This window comes from Phacochoerus africanus, chromosome 4, assembly GCF_016906955.1.
Source record: "Phacochoerus africanus isolate WHEZ1 chromosome 4, ROS_Pafr_v1, whole genome shotgun sequence".
NCBI classification, from domain to species: Eukaryota; Metazoa; Chordata; class Mammalia; order Artiodactyla; family Suidae; genus Phacochoerus; species Phacochoerus africanus.
The window spans coordinates 18,625,824-18,648,564 of record NC_062547.1 but is presented as its reverse complement, the minus strand read 5'-3'; the positions used below and the strand labels follow the sequence as shown (position 1 = coordinate 18,648,564).

The 22,741-nt window shown below is 51.4% G+C and overlaps 1 protein-coding gene across 1 annotated transcript in view; it reads right to left on the bottom strand.

The window, feature by feature from the left end:
- Positions 1–2,019: 2,019 nt before the first annotated feature.
- Positions 2,020–22,741, bottom strand: part of SYT13 (synaptotagmin 13) — a 43,859-nt gene continuing 23,137 nt past the window's right edge. The window contains exons 2-6 of the mRNA XM_047775920.1: positions 16,167–16,392; positions 11,601–11,735; positions 9,123–9,424; positions 5,115–5,244; positions 2,020–2,786 (exon numbers count right to left, since the gene is read on the bottom strand). Of these exons, the coding sequence (XP_047631876.1) occupies positions 2,482–2,786; positions 5,115–5,244; positions 9,123–9,424; positions 11,601–11,735; positions 16,167–16,392 (1,098 nt within the window). The 3' untranslated portion in view covers positions 2,020–2,481. The remainder of the gene's footprint in view (positions 2,787–5,114; positions 5,245–9,122; positions 9,425–11,600; positions 11,736–16,166; positions 16,393–22,741) is intronic.

The following is a 22,741-nucleotide window of genomic DNA, read 5'->3' as shown; positions in this document are numbered from 1 at the left end:
GAATATACCAGTAACACAACAGGCAGACCCCTTGCAAAACCTGTTTCATTTTGGTACAAGCTTGCTGAGGTGATGGCAGGCACCTAGGATGTTAAGCAGTGATACCTTTAGGGGCCACCTTTAGTTTGGATTCTGGAAAAGGAAACCTTTGAGATCCAAAGAAATGAATGCCTCAGATAGAATGACTGTGAGTAGAGTTGATATTCTGGAACCAGGGATGCAATCAGCTCACCTCAAGCATCCTTTGGTGGACAGTAAGGCAGGTACATGGACTTAGAAGGAAGCGGAACCCACGTTTCCTGACTTTAAGTCTGGAATCCAGACTTTTCTAGATTGGAGTGTGAGATGTCAGCAAGCACGGAGTAGCGGTCAGCTTCCATAGGGAGAGTTTTGCTCTGTTTGAGCACGCCGGCCCCCAAAACAGGGGGGCCAGAGTGGTAAAGGGGGAAACGCCAAAACCTCTTGTAGGAAATCACTAACGAAGGCCTTGCCTAAAAAATAAAACTTGGCAGGAAGTGGGCAGCCTTAACGGGTGAGATTTCCAATTATCTGAATGATTTTCCCATTTAAGAGGGAGTCACTATTTTTTTTCTGATTCTTCAGGGGATGAGTGGAAGTTATCTCTAAATGCTTTTCTACTTTTGTCCAGAATGGGAAAATAATGACAAGAGGTGATAGGTCCTTGCTCAGATTCTCAGGGCGAGGCCAAGAATGACTTGACTGAAGGAAAGAAATTCTTTTTTTAGGTCCAGGGGCGGGGGGGACACCTGAAGGCCCAGAGTTTAGATGTTGGTCATGAAGGGTCCAAATGCCGAACCAATGGTTCTGGAAATGCCTGGGAACGTTCTGGCACTTTCCAGGCATGGTCAACTGCCAGTATGAAGCTTAAAGATCAAGCTGGTGGCCTCGGAGTTTGTTCCTAGCCAGGGGGCATCTACAGCTCTTGAGTACGAGTTCATCTGCGGAATCGTTCAGAGAAGGTGCCACCTGCATTAGTGTCATTAGTCCTATTTTACGGATGGTCAACAAGAGAACCCAGGAACCCCGGTTCCCAGGCAGATATTACAGCCACTCAGCAAGGCTCATGATATTATTCGTGATATGACCAGCTATTGGAATGATAAGGTCGTGTTCTGAAACCTAGCTGCTGGTTATTTACTGATGAAAGTGATAGGCCCTAAAAAGAGAGGGCACATTTGCAAAAGACTTCGTTTCCTTCTCCACCTCCACGGGGCCAGACTAAATTCATATGTGCTCCAAGTCAAATTCCACCTCAAGTGGCTGGTGCGCTGAGAAGGGATGTGTCTGACTCAGAGGGTCACTTTGGTGATGCTGGTGGGTGTGACAACTTGCGCTCAATTAGTTCACGGTGGAGCCTACCTCTCCCTGGTGAAGGAGGGCCTTCAAATGGCAGATAAACGGATTTTGAGATGAAACAGTACAATTATTCAGTAGGAAGCACAACGTTCAGTCCAAGAGCAGGATCTAAGAAGCGCAAAGAAAGATGTTAGGAATTGAAAGCATTAAATAATGAACACAGGCTCCCGTATTTCACACTGACGGCTGAGATGTCCAGCGTGGCCACTGGCCACCCCAGGGTGTTTGGCTCGAGGAGGACGGGGAACCCTGCCTGGAATGTTGGAAAAGGGATTTCTCCAAACGCAGTACTTCAACCTCAGCATCCAAGCCACTCAGTGCTTATTAAAAATCAGGCTCCTGGGGTTCAGCCAGGAAGATGGATTTGGAACCTCTCAAGCAGAGCCTAGGAATCTGCTGGTGATTCTTCACACACTAAGGTTTAAGAACTGCTGGGTTCGTGCCTTGGATCAGCAGCATGAGTTGATGCTGGTGGAGACTCCATCCTGCCCTGACAATCTCTAATTCTTAGGATCCAGGATACTTTATTTCTGTCACCATTGTTTGTTGTTGTTTTTGTAGGGCCGCCCCTGCAGCATATGGAGGTTCCCAGGCTGTAGCTGCCGACCTGCACCGCAGCTCACCGGATCCTTAACCCACTGAGTGAGGCCAGGGAGTGCCTGTGTCCTCGTGGATACTAGTCAGATTCACTTCTGCTGAGCCACAACGGCAACTCCCGTCATCATTTGAGCTGCTTATTTTTACAAAGCCACCGTCTTTGCATCCATTAATTCCCTACATTTGGCTTTCTCTGCATCCAGCCTGATGCCCACTGCCAAAACATGTCACAGGCTGTATTTGATAAGAGTCTCTTCGACAACCAGATGAGACAAATATATTCTTCAGTGACCCAAATGTCCCCTCTCCATCCTGCCCTGCCCTGCTCGTTTTTAAGAAACGGGAGCGTGATGGGAGAGGAAGAGGGAGGGTCCTGGTCTTTGCACATAAGTCTGTCTTCGGGTGTCAGACCGTGGATGGGGCATAAGAGGAGGGCGCAGAGGACAGCTGGGGCTGACGGGGGTGGAGGGGGTGGCGGGCTGTGCCCGAGGAGGGCGGTGGCCTGGGCTACAGGTGCAGCTGGTGCCACATGGCGATCTGCCGGCGCGGGTTCTTAAGCATCTCCTCCCAGTGGCTGCGCTCGGAGCCCGAGGCGTGCAGGCCCAGGCTGCAGTGCCCAAGCGCACAGCTCTGCCCGTCAGCGCTCTGGCCCAGCACGTCCAGCTCCACGCTGGAGGCCCGCAGCAGGTCATCCGGCAGCTCAAACATGATCATCTCATTCCACACGGGGTTGATCTTGTGCTTGGCTCGTTTTGTCTGCTTCTTCTTCAGCTTCCGAGCCTGGTGCTTTAAGGTCACCTTGACCGAGACATCTGGGGAGGGACAGAGCAGAAAGAGACAGAGTGGAGGATCAAGAGTGAGGCTCTGGGCCAGGGCAGGGGTGGGGGCGGGGCTCAGATGATGCACCCTCTTGGGGATGGAGGGACAGGGTCTCTGGCTCAAGATCTGCACTGAGACTCCCTCTCTACCACGTTCCCCCGCCCTCCCCCAGCCTCATGGGCCATGTCTTCATTCGACAGTTATGAAATGCCCACCATATGGCAGACACTGGTCTAGACATGGGCATACAGCAAAAGCTCCCACCTCAAGTGTGGAAAACAGACCACAGCACAATATATATGGCTGGTCAGTGGGTAGCTCCCAAGAGAAGGGTCATGCTGCCATATGACCAGGAAATCATTGTCATGAGTCCTTCTGTGTGCTTCATGTCCCACATCAAACCAGGTCTAGGATGGTGACTTAGATGCCCTGCAACTTGTCTTTTTTTTGGAGGTGGGGGCTGCACCCAAGGCACATGGAAATTCCCAGGCTAGAGGTCAAATAGGAGCTGCAGCTGCCGGCCTACACCTCAGCCACAGCAACACCAGATCCTTAACCCACTGAGCGGGGCCAGGGATCGAACCCGCATCTTCATGGATACTAGTCAGGTTCGTTATTGCTGAGCCACAACAGAAACTCCCTGCAGCTTGATTTTAAACTCAGACCAGAAAATGAAGCCGTCCCTATGCCTTCATCCCCTTGATTCTGCATCCAAGCATTTTTGTCTCTTACTAAGATGGCAGGTCTCCTGCTGGTTTGTTGAGCTTTCATCTGTTCTTTTTTAACTTTTACTTGAGGATCCTGGCCTCATGCAGAGGGTGAGGGCAGCCTGGCTTGATCCCTAATACAGCTGCCCCCCCACCCCCCCACCCCAGGAAACTGGCCAACAGGTCAGACAAACCTTCTTCACGTCATATCATGAGGTTCAGGACCCAGATTGTATTTTCATTAGCCAAGGCTTCCGAAGCTAATGCGAGAATAATTGTTACTCTGAATTTATTGCTATAATTATCACCCCCAGGTGATTAGTTTGTTATTTCAGCAGAGATATTTGAGAGAAAAAGTGCTGAGCTGTAATTGTCTTGATAGGAGCTATAAAAATTTTTTAAAAAAGAAGAGTTCCCCTTGTGGTTCAGTGGAAACAAAGCCAACTAGTATCCATGAGGACGTGGGTTCGATCCTTGGCCCCACTCGTGGGATAAGGATCGTCCTTGTCGTGAGCAGTGGCGTAGCTTGTAGACATGGCTCAGATCTGGCATTGCTGTGGCTGTGGCGTAGACCAGCAGCTGCAGCTCCCATTCGACGCCTAGCCTGGGAACTTCCATATGCCACAGGTGCGGCCCTAAAAAGATGAAAAATAAAATAAAATAATAAAATAAAATAAAATAAAATAAAATAAAATAAAGCAGGAGGCAAAGAATTAGCTATAGGGGGTGAGGAAAAAAGCATTGAATTCTGACCTTCGGTTCAGGAATCTGTCAGCCAGACTAACCCTCCTGATTTCATTCGCCCCAAATCTCTTGCTTGAAGGTTCTGAATGCAGAGCAATTCTTTGTCTCCTGCTGTAAATAGCTATTTATTTATATCTTGCTAGGAGCACTTGGCTCTGGATCCAGGCATCATAGAGGTGACCCACATTGCCCTGACAAGAGAGCCTATTTGGTCCCTAAGACTTGGGGCCTGTGCAGGGGTATCCACAAAGAAAAACTGAGGCTTCCAGAATGTTGCAGGCATGTTTATTTGGGTAAATGAGGCACAGGCGCTGCTTCAGCCCACGCACCCACACACCTTCTGCCGCAATCCACGCTCAGCTTGTATGGGGAGGGCAGGTTGGCAGAGGCTGGGAAGGGAGAGCAGCCTAGACTGGGTGCAGGGAGCAGGGTGGTGGCTAGCCGAGACCAGAGAAGGAGAAGCCCAGCTCCCGGACACACTGTCCCGTAAGGGGGGCCCAGCCAGGTTTAAGGCACAAGGGCTGGGTCAAGTTTCCCCTACAGCCCAGATACTCCACTTCATGGCTACTGTCTGATCTTTGGCTTCCTATGACCCCTGGATAATGTTTTTTATGGTGGATCTGCAAGATAGGGACCCCCAGGTAGCTCAAAATTCTGGGCCCTAATGGATGGGATTGGCCCAGGAGTCAATGAATGTGGATTTAGAGAAGTGAGCATATCCTTCGAAATTGGTGAGTTTGAGGTGGACACAGCTGAGGCTGACTCCACACATGTACTCATGTTCCGCCCTGCTCACCAGTCTGCACTGCCTCCCACGGCCCAGTCCTCGAGGCGGGAGGCCCCCTGGCTCGCCTCTCACACCTCACTCACCCTTCCCCAGGAGCTCCTTGGACTGGTTAGAGTGGAGGTTCTTGGCTTTAATCAGTACTACTAGGAGGCGGTTGGCAGCCGGGAGGTAGCTGATGGATAGAAGAACCTCCCCAGTCCCTGCGGACGGCTCCTGGAACAGAAGAGGGGATACAGGGGGAACCTCATTTACAAGGCCAGGTACATGATGAGAGATGCTGGCAGTCGCTGCGCTTTGCAGGAGATGCTGATGCCTCTGAGAAGCATCCAGCATGTCTGTCCCCCACCTGCAGCTTCACAGAGTGTCATGGAGACTGCTACAAGACTTTGTTTAGAATTTCACCAAATCCACTGAGGGACAAAAAATGACCAAGAGTCCCCGCAGGAAGCGGGTCACAGTCCAAGGGTGGTTTCAAGAGCAAAGACCCTAGAACCTGACTATCGGGGTCTCAGTTCCGATCTCACTGTTCACTAGCTGTGTGACCTCGGGCAAGTAATTTCACTTGCCCAGACCTCCCTTTCCTCTTCCGGAAAATGGAAACAATAGTATCTCCACCCAACGGGAGTGCGCAAATGAAATGAGGCATTATTTAGTGGCTCAGGACCGTCCCTGGCACACACTATAGCCTCTGCCTCCTCGGTTTGATTATTGCCCTTTGTTATTCAGAAAAGACAATCACCACTTCTTGAGATCATTAAGTGGGACCTCTAGTCCAGTCTGGGTTTGGGGAGTGAGGCTGGCCAGCCCTCTGCCCGGCTCCCACCAGGCAGGGTCTACGATCTGACCACAGCAATTAACTAGCCCTCAGTGGCCACTTGGGTGGTGGAACGATTCTGGGAGTTGCCAGGAACTTTCGCCATGGTGTGCAGGGTGGCAGGTAGCATGATACGCTCTGCGCTATGTGTGAGGACATTACCCATCCCTCAAGGCTGTCATCTCCACAGAGCCATCCCTGGCACCCAGCACACAGGTGACCCGCAAGAAATACTTATGAAGGCAGGGTGAGACATCTCGTTTCAACGTGACCCCAAGAGTAAGAGGGATGCTGACCTCACTCCCATTTTAAGCGTAGGACCCAGATGCTTAGAGAGGGTGCTGCATTGCCTGCGGTCACATAGCCAGTCAGTAGCAAAACGAAGCCTTGAATGGGGGGTCTGGTCTGATGGCAAAGCCCATGTCCTAAACCCGTGGTCCTCCAGCATCCAAGGTGGACAGCCCTCTCGTTTCAGACAGGGACTGAGCTGAGGCCCTGTGTCCAAGGCCCCAGAGGGGTGCCAGCTGAGCTGGGACAGACACCAGCCTCCTGATTTAAGGACACTTATTGGAGGCCCACGGCCGAACTGGGTCGTGGCCACAGGGTGGCCAGGCTTGAGCCCTCTGCCCCCGACCCGACCACATAAAGGGCTCAGCTCCTCCATGGAGGGTGCCAAGAGCCCCCCAAAACCCAGCGGGCTGCACCACAGCCAGAGGATGTTAACAGCATCTGCCCCATCAGTTCTGCTGTTTAATGTACCTGCTGACAGAAATAACGCTTTTTCTTTCTCCATCCTTTTCCTGGTTTTTTTTCCCCCCGCCCCCAGTTTTTCTCTTGAGCTCTCAATGAATCATTCAAGCCGCCCTTGGTGTGGGTCACTCTGTGGTCCCTGGTGACACACATGCCACTTTTGGCTGAGTGTCTTCCGGGGAGAACGGGGACATTGCTGGCACCTGCTTTAACCCGTTCTGACCAAGAGAAGAAAATCAGGTGGGCCGTAGGGACCACTGGCCCCACCACTTCGCTCAAAACCACCTGCTCCCTCCAGCTGGGACGAGGGGCTCCCTTGCCTGGCCCCAGAGCTCCCTCCTGCCCCATCACACCGAGTGCCATCTCCGACTTCTGACTCCACGCTCCTGCCTGAGATTAGTCACCTTCATGGAAAGCAGGTCCGTGGTCTAAGAGGCTGTGAAGGTGTATTTGCGGGACGGTGACGGCCACGAGCGGGATGATTATTAGGATGGATGAGCCGTGAGGGCAGGGCTTTGATTGTCCAATCTTTAAAAATTTATTTATTTCTTTATTTATCTATTGCCTTTTTAGAGCTGCCCCTGAGACATAGGGAGGTTCCCAGGCGAGGGATGGATTCGGAGCCTGAGCTGCTGTCCTACACCACTGCCAGATCCAAGCCGCGTCTGCAACCTACACCACAGCTCACAGCAAGGCTGGATCCTTAACCCACTGCGTGGGGCCAGGGATCGAACCCACATCCTCACGGACACTACGACGGGTTCTTAACCCGCTGAGCCACAACGGGAACTCCAAGGGCTTTGTCTTAATTATTGTGGTGAACCCAGCTCCTGGCACAGGGTGGAAACCGGGTAAGGTATTTGCAGAATGAAGGAACAATGTTTGTTCTAGGGAAGAGAATAGAAGCAGGCGAGGTGCCTGAGCCTTCGGCCTAGATAGGCTGGATTTCCACCCTGCCGGGGCAGCACCAAACTCCCCCAGGCCCTGCGGGGAGCCCCTCCATCTCTGGGGAAAGCTGGTTTGCCAGCTGAATAAACCGAAGTGATGGGCTCCTCTTCCCAGGGGCCCTGGCTGTGATTCCACGCAAGTCCCAGGTCACACGCTAATTAGACAGCGTGCTGTGGAACAGCCTGGTTCCAGCTGTGAGGGGCTGTCAATGTTTAGCAATTTTCTGAGCCTGGGAAAGAAAGGAAAATAAAGCGAAGAGAAAAGTGGAGCAGGTGGGAAGTAAAATTGCACTCTCCCCCCGCCCTGTCCCCCAGTCCCACGGCGGCGGCAGGAAAGGCACCTGCTGACGGCGCCTCATACCCTGTCGGGTACTTACCTCTCACGGGGGCAGGAGGACAAGGCAGGATTTACAACCAGACCAACCTGGCCTCGGGCCGAATGTCCAGGTCCCAGCTGGGCGATCCTGCGCAGGTTACTCAGCTGCACTAAGCCTCAGTACTCTTGCCTATAAATGCCGTAGTCCCGGCATCTCTCCCGCTTGCTTGACTGGGGACAGAGCTTAGCACAGTAACTGAGAGATGCTCAAAAATGAGCCCCCATGTAGTGTTTTTATTACTCTAGCATGGGGGGGGGGCAGCAAAATTTTCTGTAACGAGCCAGATAGTAGTAACTCTTTTAGGCTTTGTAGGTGATATGGTCTCCAGATGAGCCACTGACCAGCTGGTTGAGAGACTGGGCATCCAGAAGTTTCCCTCTAGGCACCATCCCAGCAGGCCCTTGGATGAGGCCTTGACCCTAGGGCCTAAATAGCCACACAGCGTCCTGCAGCCCTGATCTCCCTTGACCCCCTCCCTGCCCTGGCCCTGGGGAATAATGGTTTGCTCTCCAAGGAACCCCTCTCCCAAAAGTGTGGCATCTCAGCAGATACTTCCTTCCTACGCATGGCTTCTGCAGCACCAGAGGGGTGGGGAGAACCAGCCCTGGCTAGAGCCAGTCCCGAGGCCCAGTCACTCCTTCCAAGCCCAGCACAAACACCATGACACTCCAGGCCTTCTAGAACTTTCTGTCAGACCACTTTGGTTAGGTCCTGGTTGGATGTCTTATGTCAGACATCACCTTCATCACAGCCACCATCACTGTCATTGTCACTTGTTCCGACTGCTCCCTCTGGCCTGTACTGTCTATGAGTAGAGAGGCTCGGCCTGGGGCTCATCTCCCCTGTGGGGTCCGGCACACAGTGGATGCACAGGGGGATACATTAAATGGGGATAATGTCATCAGCACCAGAGCAAACAAACTCATTAGGTGATGTTTTTCATGACAGCCAGGTAGAGGGTTGGTTGGGGTGTCTTTGCACGGCAGGCTAGAAGCAAAACTAGACACTAGGGATCCCAGATCCTGGGATCCACCAGGATCCAGCCCTCCACCCTATTCAAGAGTCCACCTTCCTCTTACACCCTGCCTCCCTCCCCAGACCACCCCCACCCCCGGGCTGGGAAGCTCTCTGAAGCTTGTTCCATGAGCACTGGCTCAAGCCCTGCCATCCCATGCTCCACCAACGGGAGAGAGACAACCCTACCTTAACTGAAGTCTTCAGCTCTCCCCACTGGGCGACCCCCAGGGGCACCGACACCCCATCCAGGCCCAGGCACAGCTCCCCAGCCACACTGTGGCGGGAGAAGCGGTCGCAGGTCCTCAGGGTCAGTGTCAGGGTCGCTGTGCGGAGCTCCTCCTCCGCCAGGGGGAGCGCGAGGCCTTCCTCCCACACGGTGTGCAGCTGCCGCTTCTTCAGGGCCGTCTGGGCCTCCACGGAGCCCAGCCTGTTGGCCACACTGCCCTGGACATAGCAGTCACAGCCTCCGTCCTGGTCACTGGTCACAGCTGCAGCCAGGGAGAAAGCAGCACAGATGGGGGCGTGCCAAGGACAAGGAGAGGAGAGAAGCGTGGCTCTCCTGTGAGCTGCAGATGCTGGCTTAGAAGTCGTGACTTTGGATGTCCGAAAGACCCGAGGGCTGACCACTCTGGCTACATGGAATCTCCTTTCAATGGGACAATTCCTTTTTAGGGCCATACCTGCGGCTGATGGAAGTTCCTGGGCTAGGTGTCAAATCAGAGCTGCAGCCCCTAGCCTATGCCACAGCCACAGCAATGCCAGATCTGACCTGCATCTGCCACCTACGCCACAGCTTGTGGCAACTCTGGATCCCTAACTCACTGAGCGAGGCCGGGGATCAAACTCAAGTCCTCGTGGACACTATGTCAGGTTCTTAACCCTCTGAGCCACAATGGGAACTCCCAATGAGACATTCAGAAATAGGAGATATGGCAGAGCTTCCGTGCCTGTCTGCTTGCATCTCTCACAAGTGTCCTATCCTAATAAATCTATTTCTCACCTATCAAAAACAAACAAAAGAAATAGGAGATACTCCTCAGAACTCTAAGATTTCCCCAGGGCACGAAGGCCTGAAAGCTGCTGGTGATTTTTATTAGTCTTGCTGCTGATTCCATAATTTGTTCTGTATTTTATTTTATTTTATTTTATTTTATTTTATTTTATTTTATTTTATTTTATTTTATTTTATTTTATTTTTTGTCTTTTTGCCATTTCTTGGGCCGCTCCCGCGGCATATGGAGGTTCCCAGGCTAGGGGTCGAATCCGAGCTGTAGCCGCCAGTCTACACCAGAGCCATAGCAATGCGGGATCCGAGCCGTGTCTGCGACCTACACCACAGCTCATGGCAATGCCGGATCCCTAACCCACTGAGCAAGGCCAGGGATTGAACCTGCAACCTCATGGTTCCTAGTCAGATCCGTTAACCACTGCGCCATGATGGGAACTCCAAGAAAGTATATGAAAATGTTAAAGAAAATCTTGAAAGAAAATAAAAGGGGAAAACACTCCCTCAAAAAAATTAAATTAAATTAGACATCCAATTTATCCTGTCCCTAGGTTCTAGTGTCCAGGAGCCACGGAGAAGCCCATTTTTAGCCCCAATTCTTTGCAAAATCTGAGCTTACCTTGCTGATGATAAAGTGAATTGTCAGGGTAAGAAGATTAGGGACATCCTGACCCTGCAGGAAAGACTACCTGGTTCTAGCACTATAGATGCTTTTCAGACCATTTAGAACTCCCTCTGGGTCCAGCACAAAGCTCTGTCCAGGGTCAAAGGCACCTGTGGCAGAGATGACGAGCTGTTCACCAAAACTCACTCCTTTTTAAAATTTTGGCTGCACCCGCGAAAAGTGGAAATTCCCAGGGCCAGGGATTGAACCTGTGCCACAGCAGCACCTTGAGCCACTCCGTGACCACATCAGATCCTTAACCCACTGCACCACAAGGGAACTCCCAAAATTCATTCCTTGTTTTAACTGGGCACCTACTAGGCCACACTTCCCAGCCTCCTTTGAAGTCAGTGGTCATGTGACTGAGTTCCAGCCAATGGGAAGTGAGCAAGAGTGATGCATGCCATTTGTAGGTTACAGCTTTTATGGAAGGGTTGTGCCCGCTTCTTGTTCTCTAATCCTTCTACCTGCCGATATAGATCACAAGATCTCAGATTGGGGAATACCTGTCACTCAGGGGTAATGAATCCGACTAGTATCCACGGGGACATGGATTTGATCCCTGGCCTTGCTTAGTGGGTTTAGGATCCGGTTGCCACGAGCTGTGGTATAGGTCGCAGACGTGGCTCAGATCCCATTTTGCTGTGGCTGTGGCTGGCAGTTAGAGCTCCAATTTGACCCCTAGCCTGAGAACCTCCATATGCCACAGGTGGGGCCCTGAAATGACCCCCCCCCCCAAAAAAAAAAGATCTCAGATGGAAGGAGCCTGGTCCCTGAATCACTGTTTGGAGGAAAGATGTCTGCCAACCAGGAGTCTCCACTTTGGGCTGGTGTATGAGGGACAGAAAAACCCCCGTGTGTCTGAGTATCACATGCCTCTGGGTCTTGTTTGCTACAGAGCGTTAATCTGCCACCCAGTGCTCGCTCTAGCCATAGGAGCCCTGGGGAGACAGGAACACCCACAGAAGTCGGTGAAAGTCAGCTATGAGCATACCTTCCAGGCGAGTCACAAACAGTTCAGCCTTTTGCCGGTCATAGTCCAGACAGTAGTGAAGTTTGGGGGCTTGGTTCCAACTGGCAGCCTTCTCTGGGTTCCAGGTTTCCATGACACAAACATCCTCCACTACACCTGTCAAGGAGGTAAAGCTATTACTGCCACCCATACCAGGATCCCGTCTGCCACCCTTGGCAATCTCTGCCACCTGCGCTGCAAATCCGAAGCCACAGTTTCCTAACTGGATGCGAAATCATGATGGCTGCACCTGGGCAACACCTGTGCTCCTGGGTATTCCCTCTCAAGGAAGCATCACAGCCCAGTGGGTGAGGCATGGGCTTGGGTGTCAGACGTGGGCTGTTGCATAAGGGTTATGATATGACCTTGCACAAATTACTCGACTTCTTTGAAGCTGAGTTTCCCCATCTTTACCATGAAAATGATAACAACTCCTTCTTGCTGGAGTAACTGTGAGTATTAAAGGAAATAAAGTGAGAAAAGTACTTAGCCCAGGGCCTGGCCTTGGGTGAGCTTTCAGGAAGGGAAACCATCAGAGCCTGTGTGGTTCTGGTCACCCTGTTTTAGGCAAATCAAGCCCCAGCCCTTCTCCAGCTCTGCCTCTCCCACAGAGCCCCATCCCTGATGCCTAGGAGTTCAAGGCTGGAAATAAAGGTCAAAGACTGTCAGGAATAGATGCTGGCGGGCAAGGTCAGGGATAGTGAGCTTGACTTTAGAGCATGTTCAATAAATACTTGCTGAATGAATGAATGACCTTATCTTCAATTCAGAAGCTCCTAAAACCACACATATTGCTTACACTTCCCCTCACTTGGACAGGAGCCAAACATCCGGAAGATTCCCACTAGTCAAACCTAATATGAGAGTTAAAGGATTCAGCAGCTGCAACAGACTCCTCTTGAAACAAATTGGAATTAATTTTTTTTTTTTGATTTTCAGAATGAATTTAAAGAGCAGGAACCCAAAAGAGAATCTCATGTCCAAAAAGATTCATCATTGGGTTCCTGCGGGTAGTGAAGACTCTCCCTGGTGTAACTAGGTGGGGAACAGACTGACCAGGATGTGAGCCACAATGTGTAAAGCGTGACACGCCTGCACCCACGATGCAGGTGGCTTCCAAGGGCACCCTATGGATAGCTCCAGCAGGGTCAGTGCCAGAGGGGGCTTGCCTGGCACCCAGAGCCTTCAGCTCTCAGACTGCCGCCACCTTCAAAATCAAAGCCAAACCCAAACCAGCACCACTGGGAAATGCAGCAGCAGATTCAGCTTCAAGAATCGGGACTCCGAGTTCTACAAGGGGCTGGTGAGGATCATTGCCGGTGGAGGTGGACCAAGGTGGACCCACGGCGGGCACAGTATCTGACAGATCCGGCAGCCTCCTCCCCCTCGCTCCCTCACCTGTGGTCAATATCTCCTGAACCAGTCAGCTCCTGCTAGATTTCAGTGGCATGAGAACTTGGTTACCTTCCGTAGTGGGGAAAGGAATGAAGAACAGAGGAAAAGAAACCCGCAGCATATGCAGGTTCCCAGGCTAGGGGTCTAATTGGAGCTGCAGCCGCCGGCCTATGCCACAGCCATAGCAACGTGGGATCTGAGCCGCATCTGCAACCTACACCACAGCTCACGGCAACGCCGGATCCTTAACCCACTGAGCAAGGCCAGGGATGGAACCCGCAACCTCATGGTTCCTAGTCGGATTCGTTAACCACTGCGCCACAAAGGGAACTCTAAATGAATGTGTTCTGAATTCTTCACAGTTTCAGACTCTGAAGGGCTCTGCTGTGGTCCTTGGTGGAGCGGCTCCGGCTTCATCTCAGCTTTGGGGAATCCGGGCTCCCAGACTGGTGATGATTACGAGGGCCCCTCCCAGGTCCTCATTCAAATGGTTCTGCATCCTCCAAGCTTAAGCTCTGAAGTCCTCAATAGGGAGTTCTCTCACGGCACAGTAGGTTAAGGATCTGGCGTTGTCACTGCAGCAGCTTGGGTCACTGCCATGGTGTGGGTTCAATCCCTGCCCCAGGAACTACCATGTGCCAAATTGGGTGCAGCTCCTCTCCCCCCAAAAAAGTTATCAATAGGTCTATTTTAATTTAATTTATATTTTATTTAATTTTTATTTTCTCTTGGAATATAGTTGATTTACGATGTTGTGTTAGTTTCATGTGTTCAGCAAAGCGATTCAGTTATTCATATATATTTATCCACTCTTTTTCAGATTCTTTCCCCATATATGTTATTACAGAAGATAGAGTTCCCTGTGCTCTACAGTAGGTCCTTGTTGCTTATCTAGTTTATATACAGTCGTGTGTATATGTTAATTCCAAACTCCTACTTTATTCCTTCCCTCCACATTTCCTATTTGGAGGCTATAAGTTTGTTTGCAGAGTTTGTGGGTCTGTTTCCATTTTGTAAATACATTTATTTGTATTTTTGTTAGATTCCACATATAAGTGATATCAAATGTTATTTATCTTTCTCTGCCTGACTCACTTCACTCAGTATGATATCTCTAAGTCCATCCATGTTGTTGCAAAAGGCAATATTTCATTTCTTTTTATGGCTGAGTAATATCCTCTTGCATATATGTACCACATCTTCTTTATCCATTCATCTGTCGATAAACACTTAGGTTGCTTCCATGTCTTGGCTACTGTAAACAATGCTGCAGTGAACGTTGGGGGTTCATGTATCTTTCTGAATTATGGCTTTCTCCAGATATGTGCCCAGGAGTGCTGCATCATATGGTAGTTCCAGTTTTAGTTTTTTAAGGAACTTCTGAAACTGTTTTCCACCGTCGTTGTACCAATTGACATTCCCACCAACAGTGTAGGGGGCTTCTCTTTTCTCCACACCCTCTCCCACATTTATTGTTTGTAGACTTTTTGATGATGGCCATTCTCACCAGCGTGAGGTGATACCTCATTGTAGTTTTGATTGGCATTTTTCTAATAATGAGTGATGTTGAGCATCTTTTCATGTGATTTTTGGCCACCTGTGTATTTTCCTTGGAGAAATGTCTATTTAGATCTTCTGCCAATTTTTTGATTGGGTTGTTTATATATATTGAGCTGCATGAGCTGTTTGTATATTTTGGAGATTAATCCCTTGTCGGTTGTCTCATTTGCAAATATTTTCCAATTTAAAATGTAGGCTGGCAAACCTGGAGGCTAGAAGCAAACCAGGATTTGTTCCTGACACAGGCGCTGCATGAGTTTGTGCTTGAAGAAATGCCAGTGTAACCACTGTGGTTTGGAGCTGGGTTGGGGGCAAGGCGGGGGCATTTATGCATTGGCCAACGTGGGTACTGGACCCAGGCCAGGAGATGCCTTAGGAATGGGGTCAGTGTCGGAACTGGTTATGCTGCTTCTGCTTCCATCTTCCTTTCCAACCACACCAAACAACACCCCAAACCATGTCACAATCCGTTCTCCTGGCCGTATTTTTTGTCTCCGTAGGGACTGTCTTTGCTTCCATATCTGCCCCAGTGCCCAGCATGGGTGTTATACACTGAAAGGTATTACACTCTTGATGTTGATGCTGCTGAGGAGGAGAATAGAAACAACAATGACAATAACAAGGTTTCAATTACATCCTCGGGCCAGGCCCTGAGTTAAGCACTTCGTATGCATTATTGTATTCACACTTTACAACGACCCTAGGGGACAGGTGATCCCATTTTACATATGAGGAAACTGACGACCCAAAAGATGAGCCACATAACTGACGTCATACAGTGGGTATATCAAAGGGGAGAGAATTAGGAGTTCCTGTTGCAGCTCAGAGGCAACGAACCCAACTAGTGTCCATGAGGACCAGAGTTCAATCCCTGGCCTCGCTCGGTGGGTTAAGGATCCAGTGTTGCCATGAGCTGTGGTGTAGGTCGAAGGCGTGGCTCAGATCCTGTGTTGCTGGGATGTAGGCCAGCAGCTGAAGATCTGATTCGACCCCAAGCCTGGGAACTTCATATGCCATGGATGCGGCCTTAAAAAAGACAAAAAAAGGGAGAGCCCATCATGGCTCAGCAGTATGAACCCAATTGGGATCCACGAGGATGTGGGTTCGATCCCTGGCCTCGCTTAGTGGGTTAAGGATCTGGCTCTGCTGTGGCTGTGGCTGGCAGCTGTAGCTCCTATTTGACCCCTAGCCTGGGAACTTCCATATGCCACAGGTGCAGCCCTAAAAGGCAAAAAAATAAAATAAAAAATAAAATAAATAAAAAAGGCAAAAAAAAAAGGTGTGGTTGGGAGGAGAGAATTTAACCCATGACTCTGAAGCCCGTAGTTTAATCACGACTTTTTATCCCCTTTCTATAGGTTGCTACCTGGCTTGAAAGGGACGCTCCATTTCCCAGGGAAAAGCTGGAGGCCTTGGGGAGAAGCAATTTGAAACACGGAGGGAAGAGAGGACTGTCATTCCAAGGCCCTGAGCCCTCAGCTCACCCAGGGTCACATGCCAGGGAAACCGGGGCTGGCCGCGCCCACTGTCTGCAGAGCTGCTTTCAAATCCTGCTAAGTGTTGCCCACAGAAGTGCGGGCAGGAGAACCCTACCATTCTGAGGAAGGACGAACAGCTCCTCTGTGACCTGCCTCTTGAGGCGGCTGTCATTTGGGGCCTGGGGGCTGGCAGGTGCAGCGGGCTCCGCCGTGGTCCTCAGCGTATAGTCTGCATAGTTGATGACCTCTGGGGCCGTCACAGCCGGCCTGGGTCCGTAGATGTCTGGGAACTTGAGGAGTGCTCGGGGCTGGACGGGCTCCGTAGACTTTTTGACATTGAACTGCAAACACAAATCACTCCAATTAGGCCACGAGAAGACTTCTTGCCTATTTCCACCTACAGAAGCAAGAATAGATGACCTGAGCTTTCATGGGAGACAGAGGGAGGGCTACGGGTCCTTTCTGCTCTGGGGAGCACGACCTGGGGAGGCCAAATGTCTTCTCCAAGCCCCACAGAATGTACAATATCACGAGTCATGCCGGGACCTCTGAGATGTCAGCCCCGTCCATCCATCCCCCAAGCACCCTGCCGCGGTGCCTACAGGGGTTCCCTGGGCCTGTCGCCATCATCCACCCCCCCACACACACACCCCCACTCTCATCTGTGCCATCTGCTTCTTTGTTTTCTCTCATAGTCTTCTTCTCTTATTCCTTCTCCCACTTCCCTTCTCCACCCAAAGGCTCATACACGCCCTTGATCCCACTGCACTTAGAACAAAATCCAAACTCCTTGCCATGCCCTTCAGGCATCACTGGCCCTGCCCACCTTTCTGACCTGGACCCAAACCCCTCTCTAGCACCAAGCTCCCTGCTTCTTCTCAAACAGTCTGAAAGCTTTCTGAGTCTGGCTTCTAGCCTCCACCCCTCCTCGCACACCACCCATCCCACCTCCACCTACTCTGAGTTAGGTCCCTTCTCCCAGCCCCTTCCTGTCACCAGGCTCTGTTGTGTCTGATGGCATTGCTCTCATCCTCTATTGTTTTCATTATAGTTTGGCCTGTTTGTGGTCAGTCTCTTCCACTAGTGTGTGAGCTCTGTAAGTACCGGAGTTTTGTCTTATCTTGCTCCTGCTGTAGCCTTGGTGCCTAGCCCAGCGTCTGTTCACAGGGAGCATATAGTGCATACTCGTGGCTAGGGCCACCATGTTCAGTTGTGGGGTTTGTGCACTGCAAAAAGATGAAGGGTAAGTGGGGGCTGAAATACAGTTTGCACACCACTTGCCCAGCTCTGTGCCCTGGGGTAGGGCTTAGTCCACTTAGAGAAAAGGGCATCTTTTTTACACAGATCCACCTGCTTGGCAAGCCTTAAGATAAGCAAGGCTGGGAAGCTCCCATCATGGCTCAGTAGAAACGAATCAAACTAGTATCCGTGAGGATGCGGGTCCATCCCTGGGCTCACTCAGTGGGTTCAAGATCCAGCGTTGCCAGTGAGCTGTGGTGTAGGTCGAAGACGTGGCTCAGATCCGACATTGCTGTGGCTGTGGCGTAGGCTGGCAGCTGTAGCTCTGACTGGACCCCTAGCCTGGGAACTTTCATATGTCACAGGCACAGCTCTTAAAAAAAAAAAAGTAAGCAAGGCTGCCCCACACAAGAGAGAAATCTTTTATCTTTGCCTTCCTTGGGGACCGAAATTTCTCCTATGTGAGGGACTCAAAGTTGTATAACAGTCAGCACTACTGCCCAGTCCCCAGGAAATCAGGGATGGATGACCAGATCTAGAGCTTGAGGGGCTGGCACCCTGGGTGGGCAGCCCCCCAGATGGCCCTCACATTGAGGCAGGTACCAGCCCACAGCAGAGCCCCCAAGAAGTTGTCTGTCCTCCATGCTCTCCTCTTGCCCCTCCCCTTTCTGTGGCTGCCTGAGGGGCTGGCCAGGTGTCAAGGCTGCTCTACCCAGGGTCAGGAGTGACCCGGGGCCTGGGAAGTGTGGCGTTGGGGGTGGGTGCTGTCCTGTGGGAGGGCGGTGATTTCACTGCTTCGAAGTTCATGTTTAGTGTTTGCATCTGTACATTTCACGACCCCAGGACATCTCCTGGATATTCTGTCTTTGTTGAGAGTTTGCCCCCAGCTCTTCCCGAGGGAGCCTGGAACTTGATGACAGGGACCTTCCTAATTGTCCCCCTTGACTGGACAACAGGGGGAGATTCCACAAGAAGGGGTTAAAAAGAGGTGAGAAGCAGGAGCCAGCCTCACCCAAACACCCCCTTCCTGTGGGTACCCTGAAGGCTGCTGCCCCTGCATTGACTCCTGTGTTCTTCAGATGCCCCTAAGGGGCTTAGCAGGAGTAAAACATTTCACAGCTCCCTCGAAACACTGCCCCCTAGGCTATCACACAGCCAAGAAGGGACTCCTCTATCCTGACCTTTGCTGAGTGCATCTGGCATGAATGAGCTCAAAAGGCACTTCTGACTTCAACGGACTGAGGTTACCGGGGACCAGACAGTGAGGGCAGTGACAGGATCGAGGCTAGACCGGCCTGGCCCCAAAGCCCACTGCCCCAGTGGCTCCCAACCTTCTTTCTGCCTTTAAGCCTTTGCCAGGCAGCAGCCACCCATCAGAGACGCTTGTCATGATTATGCATTTCGTTCGCCTAACACCCTGGCAGAGTTGTATGATGTGCCAGGTCAGGTCCCCTTTGCACCTCCACCCCATCGAATGTGTCACTGGGCATCCGGGGGCTTGGCTTCCTGGAACTGACCCAGCTGTCCAAGCTGAGTAACTTTGGGCAGGTCATTTCACCTCTCTGAGTTGTCACTTCAAGCCACAGGTGATTTCAAGGCTTGCTTCACCCCCACACAGTGATGGGAGGTGGGAGACACAGTTCTTCGTTTGCAGGGCCAGGTGAGTTGTGGAAACCATCACAAACAGGAGGTGAATAGCAGTGTCCTTGGCAGCTGGGGACCACATTTCAGCCGCAGGCAGCAGACGGCCTGCATAAATTACAGATGGGGGGGCAAGCAGATGACACATGCGAGGGGGCAACAGAGGCATCCCCGAGGCCAGGGAGGAGCCAGGGCTTGAGCAGGACCTAGAAGGAAAGGGGGTCTGGAAAGCAGAGGGAGGATGCAGGGATGAGGAGGCAGGAATGAGTAGGCAGGAATGAGGATGCAGGGATGAGGAGGCAGGGATGAAGATCTGGGCCCTGGGAAGGTGACACACACAGCAGTGCCTGATGTCCTTGTGCCCTTTTGTCCTCCACAAAGTGGTGTCCACCTCCAATATTTCATCTAAGTCTGAAATAGGCCAGTTACACTATTTCACACCAAGGACATGGGGAATGGAGGAAGTTCAAGGCCATACAACTGACAGGGTGTATGTTATCAAGCATCTAGATATTTTCACTTCAAATCTCTATCATCTCCACTGCCCTGCAGCCGCTTCTAAAAAAGAAAGAAAAGAAAAGAAAAAAGAAAAGAAAAATCCCTCTTTGTTTTGGATGCTGGATTCTTTTTTTTTAAATTTATTTATTTTTATTTATTTATTTTTTGTCTTTTTGCCATTTCTTGGGCCGCTCCCGCGGCATATGGAGGTTCCCAGGCTAGGGGTCGAATCGGAGCCATAGCCACCAGCCTACGCCAGAGCCACAGCAACACGGGATCCGAGCTGCGTCTGCGACCTACACCACAGCTCACGGCAATGCCAGATCGATAACCCACTGAGCAAGGGCAGGGATCGAACCCGCAACCTCATGGTTCCTAGTCGGATTCGTTAACCACTGCGCCACCACGGGAACTCCAGATGCTGGATTCTAAGTGGCAATTGCAGCAGCCTGAGGTTCGGGTGGCTGAGGCTCCCTCCTCTTCAATAGCATAGAAGCCCTCAGCTTCCCAAGGGCCGCTGGGCCACCTCCTCTTCTCAGAGTCATCCTGTTCTGTCACTTGGGGCAGAACTGAGGCTATTGGGCTGGGCTGGGTAACACTTCGGACTTTACATTTGGCCTCCTCCCAGTTCAATCGGTTTAGAAAAGGGCTCTGTTGATTAATTCCTAGTTTGATGAAATTTCATCGACTTTGCATTTTTAATGGGGAAAAAAATCACTGGGCTCCGTTCTGAGTGAGGTTCAGTTTGGGTCACCTTGAGTCTCCGCACAGCCTGGAGCCACACTCCTCCCTACTCACTCGGAGTCCTGAGAACCCCGAAAGCCTGCAGTGGGCGTGGCTTTGCTTGGTGTCTGTCAACATCCAGCCCCCCCCCCCTCCAGGTCACCAGGCTTTTGGGTTTCACCTCAGCTCTGGGGAGGGAATGGGGAGGGGGGCGTTCTGTTTGGTCTGATTCTATCCATTCTTGGCATCATCTTGGGAACTGTTTCTGTCCTGGGGAAGCCACTCCAGATAGAATGAAAGGACTTGCTTTCCAAGGCACTAAGAAGAGACCCTTCCCACTGCTGGACAGGGAGGACGTGGCCCTGTCTCACTTCTGCAAGGTGAGCCAGTCTTAGGACAGAGCCCACAAGGGGGACTGCAGAATGGAGAGACAGAAGAAGAAAGCTGTGTCTCTGATGACAGTGTCATTAAGCCATTGACTCAGCCAAGGCTGAATGTTCTCCCACCTCTGCACTTCGGTTACACAAACAATGCCGTTCTGGTTTTTTTTTTTTTTTTGGGGGGGGGTGGGACATATGGAAATTCCTGGGCTAGAAATTGAATCCCAGCCACAGTGCGACCTACACCGCAGCTGTGGCAACACTGGATCCTTAACTCACTGCACTGGGCCAAGGATGGAACCCACATCTCGCAGCAACCCAAGCCACCACAGAGGCATCCAGATCCTTAACCTGCTGTACCACAGCGGGAACTCCCAATGTTGTTTTTATTGTCGAAGCCCCTGTGGATTGGGGTCTTGGTGAGTTGCAGCCAAGAGCACCCTGAACTGACACAATGCATTTTTATTGCGTATCACAAGAGATATGGCCTTGTTGTAGAGAAACTCTGCCTAGGCTAAAACACACCCCCACCCCAGCCCCTCTGCATCCAGCCAATGGCAACCACAGTTACATCCTGCCCTGCCTTGGTAAGGTTCTGTGCGCTAGTGGCTGCCTTTAGCGGAGAATCATTTCTAGCCCTCGACCTGGTGGAGAGCAGCGTCGGGTGACCACTACATAAGCCTCTCCAAGAATCGAAATCAGCAGCTGCTTTCTCGTTCGCTTCGTACAATCTTTAATTGCATTTCAAAAGCCCAGTTCCACCACATCTTTCAAATGCACGTAGGTCTCCACTTAAATAGCTTAAACTTCAGTGTCCAGAAAGCAAAAAGAGATTTGGAAGTTGAGGGAGGAAAGGATGATTGGCGGATCGTGAGAATGCTTGGGAGGAGGGAGGTGCTCGGGCAAGAAGCCCTCACAGAAGGACCTGAGCTCAAGCCTCACACCATGGATGCAGGAGGGGGAAATTTAGAAGTGGGATCCCCTCTCTAAATGCTCCCCTGAACTCATGGAAGAGGGTCTGGAAATAAGGATGAAGGATGAATCAGGTTTCCAATGGAGGCAGGCGTTAAATTCTTAGGAGATGTCCAGCTGTGCTCAGCATTGCAGGTGGAGATGGAAGAAACACCCTCACTGGTGCATCAGCCCCTTTTGATGTGTATCCTTGGCTTCTCCCTGCCTCACCTGTCTCCGGGGCGGTGGGCCACTGGCTCCTCTGCAAATGGCCAGCTCTGCCTGAACTCTGGTCAGTTGCACATGGGCACAGCCCTAAAATGCCCTCTGTCATGCCCATGCCTCCTCCACAACCCCCTTGCCACATGCCCTTGGCTTCTCCATGGCTGCTGAGGCAGGAGACACCCCGAGACACTCTCGGTCCACTCAAGGGCAACCCAGATGTGTCAAGAGCTAAAACTCCATGTGGCACGATCTTGACCCCTGCGTGTTCCTCCTCACCACCCGTCCCAACAGAGTTCGGTGGCCTCTTGGAAGATGATGCCTGGAGATCCAGCAGTTGCCCTTGGCAACAACTGGAGACCGGCTCAGTAACGCTCTCTGGGCGCGCCCAACCTCCTGCATCCCTGGATGGCACAACCTGATGAAGAGCTGCACAGAGGCCCCTGGCAGGCTCAGCTTTCCCGTCATCCAGGCTAAGACAGATGGTACAGGGCCGGGGCGGAGGGAGGGAGGGAAGCTTCATTTCATGAACAAATATTTATTGATCCCTGACGACAGGCCAGGTCCTGTGCTAAGTGTTAGGAGCACACAGAAGTGAACAAGACAGATGCTGTCCTTTCCTACGGGGCTTGCACTGGAAAAAGAAATTAATTACGTAGTTAATGATCTGTAAACAAACATCGAACCTCACTAGAGATGTTAGGTGACCTCTTCTGTGACATGATTCACTTTTTCACCTAGACACTGTTTATTAATTTGGGTTTTCACACTGGGACATCCATCTTAAAGCATCACAGCATCCAGGAGGTGGAGGGGGTAGGGGACACAGAGGCAGCTGGAAATGGAAACAGATGGCTTTGCCCTTTGTACTTGAACTTAAAAAAAAAGAGATGGCAGAGAGGAGAGAGTTGAACATGGATTATTCAGATGAGGCCAAACAGGGGCCACAAAGGCTAGGGTCTGCAGCTCGGCACAGCGAGCCCCTCTCAGAGAGAAGCTGGGTCAGAGGCCACGGGCTGCCAGCTTCTGTCACTCT